Source organism: Biomphalaria glabrata, chromosome 12 (assembly GCF_947242115.1).
Source record: "Biomphalaria glabrata chromosome 12, xgBioGlab47.1, whole genome shotgun sequence".
NCBI lineage: Eukaryota > Metazoa > Mollusca > Gastropoda > Planorbidae > Biomphalaria > Biomphalaria glabrata.
The window spans coordinates 11626003-11639953 of NC_074722.1; the positions used below are offsets into that span (position 1 = coordinate 11626003).

Sequence of the window (13951 nt, forward strand, 5' to 3'; positions counted from 1 at the left end):
CTTAGTTTGGCAAATATTATCTCTAGCCTTAAATTCTCTTGATCTGCGATGTAGACTATCTATTCCCAAATAGAAATTTAAATTTCACTACACTAAATTAGGCTAACCCTAACTCCAAGACTTAAGTTTTAAAACGTTAGGAATCACAAACTACAACTGAATCTCAATATAAATAGACAGAATTAGATACGTCGAGCGCTGTTATAGTAAGGAGTTGAAACAAACTGAAGAGTCGTAGCTATTAATAACGAAACTTACGAAATTTTGGTTTGAAATAGAAACGAATCAATTGACGTACGACAGCGTTCACTTTTCTTAAAAGGGATTCTCAAGTTTTCTTCTTTTTTTTTTTTTTTTAGATTCAAGAAATACTATTCAGACAAAGTTTAAATTTCTTTTCAAACATTGAAATACATGCTTTTGTAACCCACGGATGACAAAGACTTGATTAGCGGTTAGCATATTGCCAGATTTGATGCATTTTCAGAGCTTTATATTAAAAGTAGGCCTGAGTCTGCAAGATAAGCTTTTATTAACAGGTAAGCATTTAATTTTTTGTTTGTTTGTTTGTTTTTTCAATCTTTAAAATATGTCATACATACTCTAGTAAACTTTAAAATAACTTTCTTGAAAGAGTCCTCCTCCTTAGATTTGAGAACCTGCGATACTGGGCGAATCTGTTCCATTGTGTCTGTCATCATCGGCTCGCTGCTCGCTATCTAGTCTAGTGCTTCATTTAATTAACAGTGTGAACTACGATACATCCGGGTGATAGGAGGATTTACACCAACGCCCTCACTGTAACGTGAATCTGGCAATCAGTGCTGCCAACTCTGGGTTATTTCCACAAAATTTTGGTATTTGCTGAAGTTCTGATGTATCAAGTCTTTGGCAATGCATTAATTTTTAGCATGAATCATTTTTCCCTTCTAACTACTTGGTGAACCAGCCTCTCTCTCTCTCTCTCTTTCTAGATATCCTATTACGAACAGCTGCTGGCAGGGGGAAAGAATGGAGTGATTTGATGACTCAAATGGTAATTATTCGTAACTAACAAAACATGAATCAATGAAAAATATTTTGACAAATTATTTATTTGGTAATTACGCATTTTGATGATATCGAAAAAGGAAAGAAATGCTTCTTATTCAGAGATGTGGCTGTATATATGGAGTTTTCCTCTTATTATGTTTTGTATACGTCTTTTTTTCCCACATCCAATTCTCTCATCAAGCTGACATTTCACAAAATTACTCATAGTCACACTGTTAATCCCGTGATTGGTTAAAGAGAAACAAATATCATAATGTCCACTGATGAATTTTCATACAAAAGGCAAGTCCACATCAGTGCTTTCCTATAGCAGGCAACAAGAATCTTCTTGGGTATATTCATTGTCGATAACATGTCTCAAGTCACTCTTCTGGTGATATTATGATATCGCTATATGCCTTAGTATATAGTGTTAGTTGCAAAGTATTCTAACTAAAAACCTAGCGCCTAGATTCTGGGTTGTCTTTCAAAACAGCAGTGCATTGAATACTGTTAGCGTGAGATGTTGGTTAAGAACTTATCCCACTATTATAGTTTATTATGCCACACCTCCACACCCCATCTAGCTGTACCATTGCACCATACATAACAATACTCACGTGAATATGATTGTTCAGTATGTACTTGAAGTTTGTTCAGTAAGTACTTGAAGTTGTAAAATATGTATATAGATCGATCAATAGATAGACACACACTCAACAAAGTAAAAGCACAAATAAAGAAACTTTATGTTATTGTTATGCATTTTATTGTTATGGATTTATTTATAGAAATGACACCCACACACGACTATAGTCTTTTCAACGCTTATAGATTTCAATGTCTCATTCTGTTGTCTTTATTCTCATGACTGCTTCTTTTATCTACAGAATTAAGTTCCAATGGTTTTAAAATAATACGATTGAACATTAGTATAGTACATCTAATATTTAAAAAAAAAACACAACAAAACTAGATTGGCGAATGAATCAATACGCAGGAAATACGCCATACGATTTAACTTATATGCAAGTTCTACTTAGACAATAAGTGACCTATCTATTAAAAATAATAATAACAATAATAAATTTATTTATAAAGCGTTGTTAACAAATAAATGTAGGCTAAATTCGCTGCGATAACATTACCAACATAAACACGAGAGCTAAAATGACAAACTAATCTAAAAATGTTTTAAACAGGTAGGTCTTAATGTTCTTATTGAATGTAGTGTAGCATGTTGTCTGTCTGATTTCAATGGGGAGTGAGTTCCAAACCTTTGGTCCGTGAACTGAAAAAGCCCGCAGTCCGTAACTTTTGAGGGAGATACGTGGCACCACTAGAAGCGTTTGAGTCCATTGAGCACAGCGCTCTCTGAGGGACATATGGAGTGATCAGTTCGCTAAGGTACAATGGCATTTCTTTATTATGATGACAAAGTGTGACCATCTTGTAGTCAATTCTCGCTTTCACAGTAGGGCTTCTCTGCTCACGTTTTGGGAGAAATTTTAAAAATTTGCTAAGCTTAAATAAAATTTGATATTAAAACTATCCTAAACTCCTAACCATTGGTCTTGAGACAATAATCCAATTTCACAGAAATGTCATCCCAATGGCGACGCATGTATGTGGCTCAGTAGAAGTGTCTTAGACGGAATTTAGGACTCGTTCACAAACAAAGAAATAGTTTACCAAAGGGGCACTCGACCACTTAAAGAGGTTGTGACCGAGCGTCGCATGAAGTTTGCAGGACATGTCCATGAATCTCGAGTCCATATGGTTGCAAAAACATGGAGGTCGATACGAGAAAAACGCAAACAGGGACGTCCTCGTATAACTTGGCGCAGCACCTTCAGAGACTACTAGAGAACAATTTCTATGGAGACAGCTTGCCTAACAATGCATCTAACGGAGTGGTAGGATGAGGATCTAAGTCTTACTAAGTAAGCTCCTGATTCAACCGTAAAAAAAAAAAAAAAACAAGCAGCACTCCCTCGATGAACAACCGGAACAGAGAAGCCCTACTTTCATTTTTAAACATAGAATGCCAACTTAAATTGTAAGTTTTCAATTCACTTGTAATCACAAAGCTAAACACGACAAAGTTGCTGTGACTGCATATGATAATGTTTTAAAGCAAAGTTATCATTTTGTATCCAATTATTTAAATGTGGGTTTTTCCGATAAATTAAACAATCTCAGGGACGTTAAAATAAATTTTATTGTTGCCAACTTTAAAAAAAATATATTTAAAAATCCATTATAAAAGAAAGCTTATCTAAAGGAGAAGAGCTTAACCCATAAAACTATATCTATCAATATTCTACACGTTATTTTCCTTATTCGATATTGTTACAGCTTTCTACTATATCTATATCTATTTCTCTCTAGAAATTACCTTAGTTTTGGGCGCAGTGGGCCCCGCGCTTTCATAGGCCCCGTGCTAATTCTGATGTGTAATTATTAATTGCAATATATATACGAAAAATTCCTGGAAATGTCCTGCATTTATTAAAATCTCCTCAAAACTCACAAAAATATCCTCAAAAATAGACAAAATTGTCATTTGTGTGTGTCATTCATTACGGTAAACGCCAGTCCTACGCGCGATAAAAAAATGCATTGTCAACTTTTATGTTGCAAGATTCGTAAAGTAATGTTAACTTGATCGCAATTTTGTACTTTAAAAAGAATGAATAAAATGCAAAGCCGAATATATTTTCTAATACAAAATTTTAAATTTTCACTTATTACCTATTACCCTTATTTCCACCCAGACTAGGCCCGGCGCAATCAGTTTCGCATAGGGCCCCGCAATTGCAAGGAACGGCCCTGTCTCCACGTCCTCAAGTCCAAGTTTTTTTTTTAAATTGATTCATGTTTTGTTAGCTTGATCGGAGAATATGTGAGGGAGAAATAGCTTAACGATTAAGGGGACTAAACCCAACAAAGTTAGCCATATCTGCAAATACTAAAGGATTAGCTTTCCTTGTTGGTATCAAATGAAATATTTAATTACCAGTAATTAATTGACTAATTGGTTACTTTTTTATTTTTATTGATTCATGTATTGTGTATGCCAATGAATAATTGTGCGAAGTTTCAACTTGATCCGAGAATGGTCGTGGGAGAAATAACGTGTACACACTTTTTACCAGACAGTCTGACAGACTGAGTTGATTTAAAGTAAAAATAAAAATGATCTAAAAACGGAAGCGCTTAGAAAATATGATTCAACAGTGCTAAAAAGTACACAACAATGATCATACTTTAAAAAAAAAAAAAAAAAAAAAGCTCATCAACACTTTCAGTTTTCTGTACAGCGGATACATCGAGCTATTTATAATTTTCTGTACAGCGGATACATAGAGCTATTTATAATTGTCTGTACAGCGGATACATAGAGCTATTTATAATTTTCTCTACAGCGGATACATAGAGCTATTTATAATTGTCTGTACAGCGGATACATCGAGCTATTTATAATTTTCTGTACAGCGGATACATAGAGCTATTTATAATTTTCTGTACAGCGGATACATCGAGCTATTTATAATTTTCTGTACAGCGGATACATCGAGCTATTTATAATTTTCTGAACAGCGGATACATAGAGCTATTTATAATTTTCTGTACAGCGGATACATCGAGCTATTTATAATTTTCTGTACAGCGGATACATCGAGCTATTTATAATTTTCTGTACAGCGGATACATCGAGCTATTTATAATTTTCTGTACAGCGGATACATCTAGCTATTTATAATGTTGTAGCTCCAGTGGCGGACTGAAAGGGTTAATGTGTGTGCGGCCTACTGATACACACGACTCAGGCCAATCACACAGGTCAACGGGTCAACGGCTGTCGATAGACAAGGGACAGTACTGCTAATAACCGCAAATATGACCCATGTTGTGGTCATGTGATCGAGAGCCTTGACGGACTAGCGAGAGTGTGTTTAAAAAGACAGTTGAGTCCAGAACAGCAAGGCATAAGGACTGTGGTACCTTTGAGTCTTCGAAAATGTAGCTGTACGAGCTAGAGAGACTTGTAAAGTTAAGTAAGGCAGTTCTGTTAAGTTCAAGAAAGCATTTGAATTGATGTAGCCAATTGTGTTGAATTGGCTGTCAATGTATTTGTAATTAAATCGCCACTTTGTTACTTGAAGCTCTTGTTGTCAAGTTCTTGTGTTAGATGTGCTGTGTTGTGTTGTTAAGTAGTGATTGCAGAAGGCCTGATTGAGAAGATCGTAACAATAATTTTTCCTCTCTTGATGGAAATATCTATATTGATTTTCGGGCAGCTAGCTACAGATCATTTCCTGTCACCCCTACCTCTCTCAACTTATAGCAATTTTCACTTTTTGTTTGGGTTAGAATTCCAATTCACTGCTTGCCTTCACACGAAAATTAGGTATTAGCCTATTATATAGTGTGATTTTAGTCCCTTCGTGACTTCTACATATAAGATTACATGTTTTGTTTTTATAACGAGGAATTCTTTTATTTCTTCACAGATACATGGACCAGCGCATACACTTTATTTTGTGTCATCGGATATAACTTCTGGAAATATCCGAGACGTATTCTCCACTTTATTTCGTTGTAATACCAAGTTTTGTAGAGACGCACTTTAGGTGACTGCTAGTGAACGCACAATTATGAATAGATTAATCCAAAGCGAGGAGGCGGGGTGGCTGAGTGGTTAAGTGCTTGGCTTCCGATTCTTGGGGTCCTGGGATCGAATCTCGGTGAAGACTGGGGTTTTGAATTTCGGAATTTTTAGAGCGCCCCTCTAATGGGTACCTGATTTTAGTTGGGGAAAGTAAAGGCGGTTGGACGTTGCGCCGGCCATATGAAAGGCGGTTGAGCGTTATGCTGACCACATGACACCCTGGTGGTTTACCGTTGACCAAAGAAACAGATGGCCTTAACATCATCAGCCTAATTGACCACATGGTCTGAAAGGGGAACGTTTTACCCTTTTTCAAAGCAAGACTATAGGGTAAATAGATAAACGGGCGATTGAGGCTAAGCTTTCATAAAAGCAGCATCGTTTATTCTACTGAGACTAGATTATTCCTGTTCTAGATTAAACATTTCTATTCTACAGACACCTGTTGATTTACTTTAGTGTAAGTGTTCTGATCTGTGAGTCTATAACTACGAGCTCAAAAGTAATACTACGCGTACAGAAACAAATTCTACAGACCCAGAATAGAGACCTTCTTTACAGTTTATCTAAAATAAAAATCCATGATAGTTTGTTACGTTTAATACAAGTGAAGTCTCTTTCTTATAGGCAGACTCCCTTTGTTATAGGCAGACTCCCTTTGTTATAAGCAGACTCCCTTTGTTATAGGCAGACTCCCTTTGTTATAGGCAGACTCCCTTTGTTATAGGCAGACTCCCTTTGTTATAAGTAGACTCCCTTTGTTATAGGCAGACTCCCTTTGTTATAGGCAGACTCCCTTTGTTATAAGCAGACTCCCTTTGTAATAGGCAGACTCCCTTTGTTATAAGCAGACTCCCTTTGTTAAAGGCAGACTCCCTTTGTTATAAGCAGACTCCCTTTGTTATAGGCAGACTCCCTTTGTTATAGGCAGACTCCCTTTGTTATAAGCAGACTCCCTTTGTTATAGGCAGACTCCCTTTGTTATAAGCAGACTCCCTTTGTTATAAGCAGACTCCCTTTGTTAAAGGCAGACTCCCTTTGTTAAAGGCAGACTCCCTTTGTTATAGGCAGACTCCCTTTGTTATAAGCAGACTCCCTTTGTTATAGGCAGACTCCCTTTGTTATAAGCAGACTCCCTTTGTTAAAGGCAGACTCCCTTTGTTATAAGCAGACTCCCTTTGTTATAAGCAGACTCCCTTTGTTATAAGCAGACTCCCTTTGTTATAGGCAGACTCCCTTTGTTATAAGCAGACTCCCTTTGTTATAGGCAGACTCCCTTTGTTAAAGGCAGACTCCCTAGGCAGCTCGTGAAATCGCTAAATGAGTTTTAAGCTGTCAGCGACAGTTGAAGCACACATTTACCTGCACTCTGCTTTCACTGCATTTAGTAGAGGGTACCTTCCTTGTCTACAGATATTTTTAAAATCGTCATCTGTTATCCCCCACACACTGATGCCAGCGAAACCTTTTTCTTTTATATACCTGATCTAAAGACAAAAAAACAACAACAAAAAAAACAACAACAAATCAATGTCACAATACGGGCGAAGTAAAAGTCAACTACCCTACTAATCACATATTCTAACAGTGGCGTCACTAGGGGCGTGCGGGTGGTGAGGTCCGCACCGGGTGACATCCGTTGGGGGGGGGGGAGTGACACCCAAGTAAAAAATGCACTTTGTGAATAACTGACAATTAAAAAAATTAAACGACAGTGGCTAAATATTGGAACATGTTAATCACAATTAATAAATAGGTCTTTATACTTTTTTTTTCATTTCGAAAATATTTTAATGAAATTCTATCAAAAAGTTTAATGGACAAAAAGTATTGTTGTAAACCCAGTGGTGGAGCAATAGGATTAAGGTGCGTGAGGCCTACTGACACATGTGACTCAGGCAAATCACAGACTGTCAATGGAAAAGTGACAGTACTACCAGTACACGCAAATATGACCCTGATTGGTGTCATGTGATAGAAAGCCTTCATGAGAAACAGAGGCAGATTGTGTAAGGCAGTGCAGTTAAGATAGCGTTGAGACCTGGACTGTGAGTCGGCCATGAAGTGAGTCCGGGCTGGAGTGAGTCCTCGAGTGAAGCAGTACGAGTCCAGGATAAGATAGAAAGACAGTAGAGTTTAGTACCACGATGTACAGTATAGTCAGTTTATTTTGTTGCCAATAGTGTCGTATTGGCTGGTATATACTATTTATTTATTTACTCATTAAAGTACCCCATTATTTTGAAACTCTTTTATTAAGTTCTTGAGTTTGATGTGCTGTGTTGAGCAGTGGCTACAGAAGAACTGATTAGGAGAGAGCCGTAACACTATCTAGGGCGAAATCATGCATCCTGGTCTTACTCCTGTTTGAATAGGTCAGCTTACAGTTGTGTATTACTTGGCTTGATGAGCCAGCGAACAACTCTTTATAAATGTTGGTGAACTTCTGTGGAATTCCGTAATGATTCAGTGGTCTTCGACTTTTTTTAAAGACTTTCTAAAAATTCAGAAAGGTCATGTACAAATGCGGCTGTCATTTAATTGATTGTTCTATGATAATGTAGCAACATGGTCGCAAGATTTTTCCTTTTGGAAACCAGCTCTTTCTGGTCGTAGTATTTTGTCTAGGGCATCTTTTAGGCGTTGAAATATTATTTTAGTGAAGACCTTGACAGTAATGTAATTCATCGCCAATTGTTACACTGGGTAAGGTCACCTTTCTTGAATAACTTAAGTTAGTAACCCAGCTTCCAGATTACATGGACCAGTTCTTGTTCACTACCTTGCACAGTAGCGGATGTAGCCTTTCAGCTGATGTATTGGGGTCTGCTTTAAGTGCTTTCCCCTGCCTCCTCTCCACTATTGATGATGATTTCCACCCTGCATCGGCTGTCATATCTTGAAAGAAGCTTTTTTTTTGTCTTCTCTTGCATTATTCCTTACACTTGCATGCTTCACCTTGCTGAATTCTTTTATATTAGCTTTATGCTCTTTGTTTCGGGATTCGTTGATTTCTTTCAGCTATTTCCTTTCTGGATTTTAGCTCCTGTCTCTGCAGACATTCTTTGTGTTATTTCGTTTTCATCCCTATAGCATCTGTGTACTAAAGTGTACAACAAATTGGCAAGTTATTCTTGAAGTTCTCAGACATCTATGCAATCTGTAGAGAAACTTTTTATACATGTAATTGCTATTGGTTTTTTACTAGTATAGGACTTAACCGATTTTTAAACAGCTGAATCGAAGTGAATTGTTAGACAGCCGACACCAAAGTATATAGTTAGACTGCAAAGTTCATGTGTAAATAAAGTTCTTGAAAATTACCTTAAGGACTCTACTTGAGATTTTTGTTGGGTGAAAGGACAAATAGTTAAACGCAATCTGCACTACACATTAATTTTGATTCAGTTTGTCTTCAGTTTTTGCCTCTTTGAGTCTTAGAACGATTATGGTTCATCTCGAACTGAGTCGTTTGTTCTAGTCTCCCAATAGGCAAAAACAATCTACCCATTTAAATCCATATTTACTGTAAGACACCTAGTTTATAGTCTTAGTTATTTAGCGACGCACCATAGAAGATGTATATTGAACGGGACTGGTGACGTTTGGGATATGTTGGGTTAGAGACCGGAAAATCAGTTAGCGATAGAATCCTCTAGGGTAAAGACGTGTTTAGTTGACATAGACTTTTACTGTGGCCTTTTATTGGAATAAATATATTATGAACTGTTCATCAGTGTTGACCACATCTCTTTACTCGTTAAATCGGTCGTCTTGTTTATTCTGTATTGTTGATCAACTACACTGAATACACCCGAACAATAAAACTCAAACGCTTGCAGAGTAATTAATTGAAATTCAAGTCATCTAGAGTTGACCTCAAGACAGCCTGAACAAGTACATCATATGACGCGTTGTTTCCATTGCTCTTTTCGCCCCTATTTAGTCCATTGTACCATATGTTTTCCATTGCTATTTCAATCACCATTCTTACGTCCTATCTACGCCTATGGTTTTGTATCTTTTTCGCCCCTTCCACGTCTTGTCCATTGGTACCATGAGTCTTCGTTTGAGCACTCTACATTGGATATCGAAATAATTATCAAATACAAGAAGTTGTTAAATATTTATATTTAGTTTTGTTAAAATAACAAATAGCTACATCATGTAACAAAATACCTTTGTTCCAAGACTACTTGGGTCTTCGTAGAAATACCGGAATTCTTCCTTAGCTTCCCGGACATTGAAAATATCCGGTCCATCAATTTCTGGATTGTTGTCTTTGTTTCGATAGACTCTGTAGCCTCGTGAGATCATAGAACATATCTGTGAGATATCAATAGAGCAAACTAAGACCTAAGTCTTGATAAACATGACATAGGATTGCAGGTCAGCAGAATAAATGACAACCGCATCCCAAAGAGATTTTTTTTTTACCGCCAACTGGCGAGTTAAATGTGAACTAAGGAAAAGATTCAAACTTCTAAGACTAATATGTTGTTGGTCGGTTATTGGAGAGTAGAGCCAGACAGCTAGTAAACAGATGTATGCGTATTATAATTTGATTACAAAGCGTATATCAATTCACTCTGTCTGTCTGGTAAAAAGTGTGTACACGTTTTTTCTCCCACATAAATTCTCGGATCAAGTTTAAACTTCGCACAATTATTCTTTGGCATAGACAAGACATGAATCAATTTAAAAAAAACAACAGTCAATTAACTACTGGTAATTATTAATTATTTTGTTTGATACCAACAAGGAAAATAATCATTCAGTATTCACATATATGACTAAATTTGTTGGGTTTAATCCTCTGAAATAATTATTAACGCGGTGTGTTCATTACGTATTCTACGATCAAGTTGATACTTTAACATTTTTTTAATGTACCTAGTCTAAAGTGAATCAATAAAAAAAAAACGTAACCAATTATTCAATTAATTATTGATAATTAATTATTTGTTGGATATCAAATAAGGGAAATAACTTGTACATTATTGATAGATATAGTTTTAAGGGCGGGGTTCTTCCTCTTTAGATAAGCTTTGGTTTTTTTTTAAAGGATTTATGAATCTACAATGTTGTTGAAATCATTATCAATGATTTGTCCATGTTGTCAAGCAACATAATATAAGGTGCTTACTTTATTAATATTATTTTAGATTCTTTATTTTAACTTAAATTAGAATGAACGAATGCTTTATTACCTTCATATTTAATTTTGATTACTTCTCTTTCATATTATACATTGAAATATCATTGTATAAATATCATTGTGTTAAATTCATATTTTATTTTAAAATCACCATACATATTGTTTATTAATTTATGTACAACTGATTGTATATAGTGTGTCTGTTACGCTGAACTTCGGGACTAATATAATTATAAAGCAAAAAGAACATAATTATTCTTTAATACACACACATATTGTAATTAAAATTATACTTAACTACCTAGACATTTAAATAAACTTTGATATCAAAGAGAAATGTTTTGAGAATTCGTTGTGTTCAATAGTCGAGCAGCTGATGGGACTGGCTAGTGATTACATAAGTAAAGTTCCTCTTTCAGACCTTACGATCTATAGAGCAGATGATGGGACTGGCTAGTGATTACATAAGTAAAGTTCCTCTTTCAGACCTTACGATCTATAGAGCAGATGATGGGACTGGCTAGTGATTACATAAGTAAAGTTCCTCTTTCAGACCTTACGATCTATAGAGCAGATGATGGGACTGGCTAGTGATTACATAAGTAAAGTTCCTCTTTCAGACCTTACGATCTATAGAGCAGATGATGGGACTAGGTAGTGATTACATAAGTAAAGTTCCTCTTTCAGACCTTACGATCTATAGAGCAGATGATGGGACTGGCTAGTGATTACATAAGTAAAGTTCCTCTTTCAGACCTTACGATCTATAGAGCAGCTGATGGGACTGGCTAGTGATTACATAAGTAAAGTTCCTCTTTCAGACCTTACGATCTATAGAGCAGATGATGGGACTGGCTAGTGATTACATAAGTAAAGTTCCTCTTTCAGACCTTACGATCTATAGAGCAGATGATGTAGAGGTCATTTTTTCTGTGGTCATGACGCCTCCCACATATATCTATATCTATTTATCTATATATCTAGATTATAGATAGATAGATAGATAGATAGATAGATAGATAGATAGATAGATAGATAGATAGATAGATAGATAGATAGATAGATAGATAGATAGATAGAGAGGGAGAGACAGAGACTTAGACTTAGGTCCTCTCGCGCCGTTCGGCACATTGGGCGGCAAGCTGTCTCCATAAGGATCTGTCATTGGCAATATCTGAAGCCTCCTCCCACCTGGAGTCCGCTGTTCTGAGGTCCTCCATGAAGGTGTGACGCCAAGTTAGACGAGGACGTCCCTGTTTGCGCTTTCCTCGTATTGGTCTCATTGTCATCGGGTAGTTCATTTTGTCGTAGAACTTGTCCCGCAAACCTCATGCGACGCTCTGTCACAACCTCACTAAGTGTTCAACTCCCAGTTCGGCATACGATTTCCTTGTTTGAAACCCGATCAGTGTAATTTACTCACAAAAATCCGTCTCAGACATTTTTATTGTGCCACATTTAGTCTCTTCTCAATTTTGCTAAAGAACAACAAAGCACCAGGGCTAGACATGGTGTCAGCAGAAATGCTAAACCATGAGGGACATTGCAAAAGAGAGAGAGAGAGAGAGAGAGATCGATTGATATCAATTGTATAATAACAGATCTATAATGAATTATTGATATTGCTATAACTTAGCCAAATAACCTCAACGAAAGGATTATAAAATAACAAAATAGAATGTTTAATAACTAAATAGGGAACTAGATCTAGGATCACAGCACAAGCGTCGTTTTCATCTCTAATCATCGGCCATCTTGACTTCTTCTCTTATTTCATGTCTCTGTCCTGTGTCTCATGGTGCGCAGTCTCACACCTAATGACAACGTGCAATGTAGAGTCATAACACTGCCCCCTCCTTAAAACTGTTCGTCTCGAACAAAGTTTGCCCCGCCATGATAACGATGAAGCCGATCCACGTGAACAACCTTGAAGCTAGACCGTGGAGTCTTCTGAATTCGGTAGACCACATCGTTGATCCTTTTAACGACACGAAAGGGACCTTCCCAGTCTCTTTGGAGTTTTGGGGATCTACCTTTTCTTCTCTGGGGGTTATATAGCCATACCAGATCGTTTTCCTGAAACCCCGAGGTATTTGCACGTCTATCGTATCTAGTCTTCATTAGATCGCAGTTATTCTTCATTGTCCCACGAGCCAGAGAATGGGTTTCCTCCAGACGCCGTCTAAGATCGTTGACATACTCAGTAGCAAGGACTGGTGTGTCTCTCGGAAGTCCAAATAGCAGATCACTTGGTAACCGAAGTTCCCGGCCGAACAACATCTTTGCAGGGGTATATGTAGTAGAGCAATGGATGGAACTCCTGTAGGACATCAGGAACACTGGAATGTATGCATCCCAGTTGTCCTGTCGATCATCGGTGACCTTCGACAAGTATTGTTCTAAGGTACGATTGAACCGCTCTACCATTCCATCTGACTGCGGGTGTAGTGGTGTAGTGCGAGTTTTATTGATGCCAAGCACCCGGCACATTTCCTGAAATACTCTAGATTCAAAGTTCCTGCCTTGATCGGAGTGTAGCTCCATAGGGACACCAAATCGACTGATCCAGTTCTCAACAAGCGTTTCTGCTACCGTTGTTGCTTCTTGGTTCGGTATTGCATACGCCTCCGGCCATTTAGTGAAGTAATCAATAGTTACCAATATGTACTTATTTCCTCGTCTAGTTTCAGGAAATGGCCCTGCCACATCAATTGCAATCCTTTCAAACGGAACTCCAACCATGTATTGTTGCATTTGTCCCCTTGTTTTGCGTGGAGGGCCCTTTGCGGCTGTACAGACGTTGCATCCCCGGCACCATTCCTCTATATCCTCTCTGTATCTGAACCAGTAGAATTTCCGGCGAACCTTATCGAGGGTCTTATTAACACCCAAATGAGACCCACTGGTACCATTGTGAATTTCCTGCAGCACCTCAGACACTCTGCTTTTTGGTAATATAAGCTGAAAACGCCTCGATGTGCCGTCAACGGATTCCCAGACCCTTCTTAGGACACCATTAATGATGGTTATTGAGTCCCATTGCGCCCAGTACGCTTTCGTGGCAGCCCCTTTTTCAGAGATGTGCT

General features: G+C 37.4%; 1 protein-coding gene across 4 annotated transcripts in view; it reads right to left on the reverse strand.

The window, feature by feature from the left end:
• Nucleotides 1-1796: 1796 nt before the first annotated feature.
• The window catches only part of LOC106056146 (chitotriosidase-1-like), a 28107-nt gene continuing 15952 nt past the window's right edge, over nt 1797-13951 (reverse strand). For all 4 annotated transcript variants that reach the window (XM_056006868.1, XM_056006867.1, XM_056006865.1 and 1 more), the window contains 3 exons: nt 9887-10033; nt 7070-7194; nt 1797-1916 (listed from right to left, as the gene is read on the reverse strand). In XM_056006868.1, coding sequence (XP_055862843.1) covers nt 1913-1916; nt 7070-7194; nt 9887-10033 — 276 coding nt within the window. In that variant the 3' untranslated portion in view covers nt 1797-1912. The remainder of the gene's footprint in view (nt 1917-7069; nt 7195-9886; nt 10034-13951) is intronic.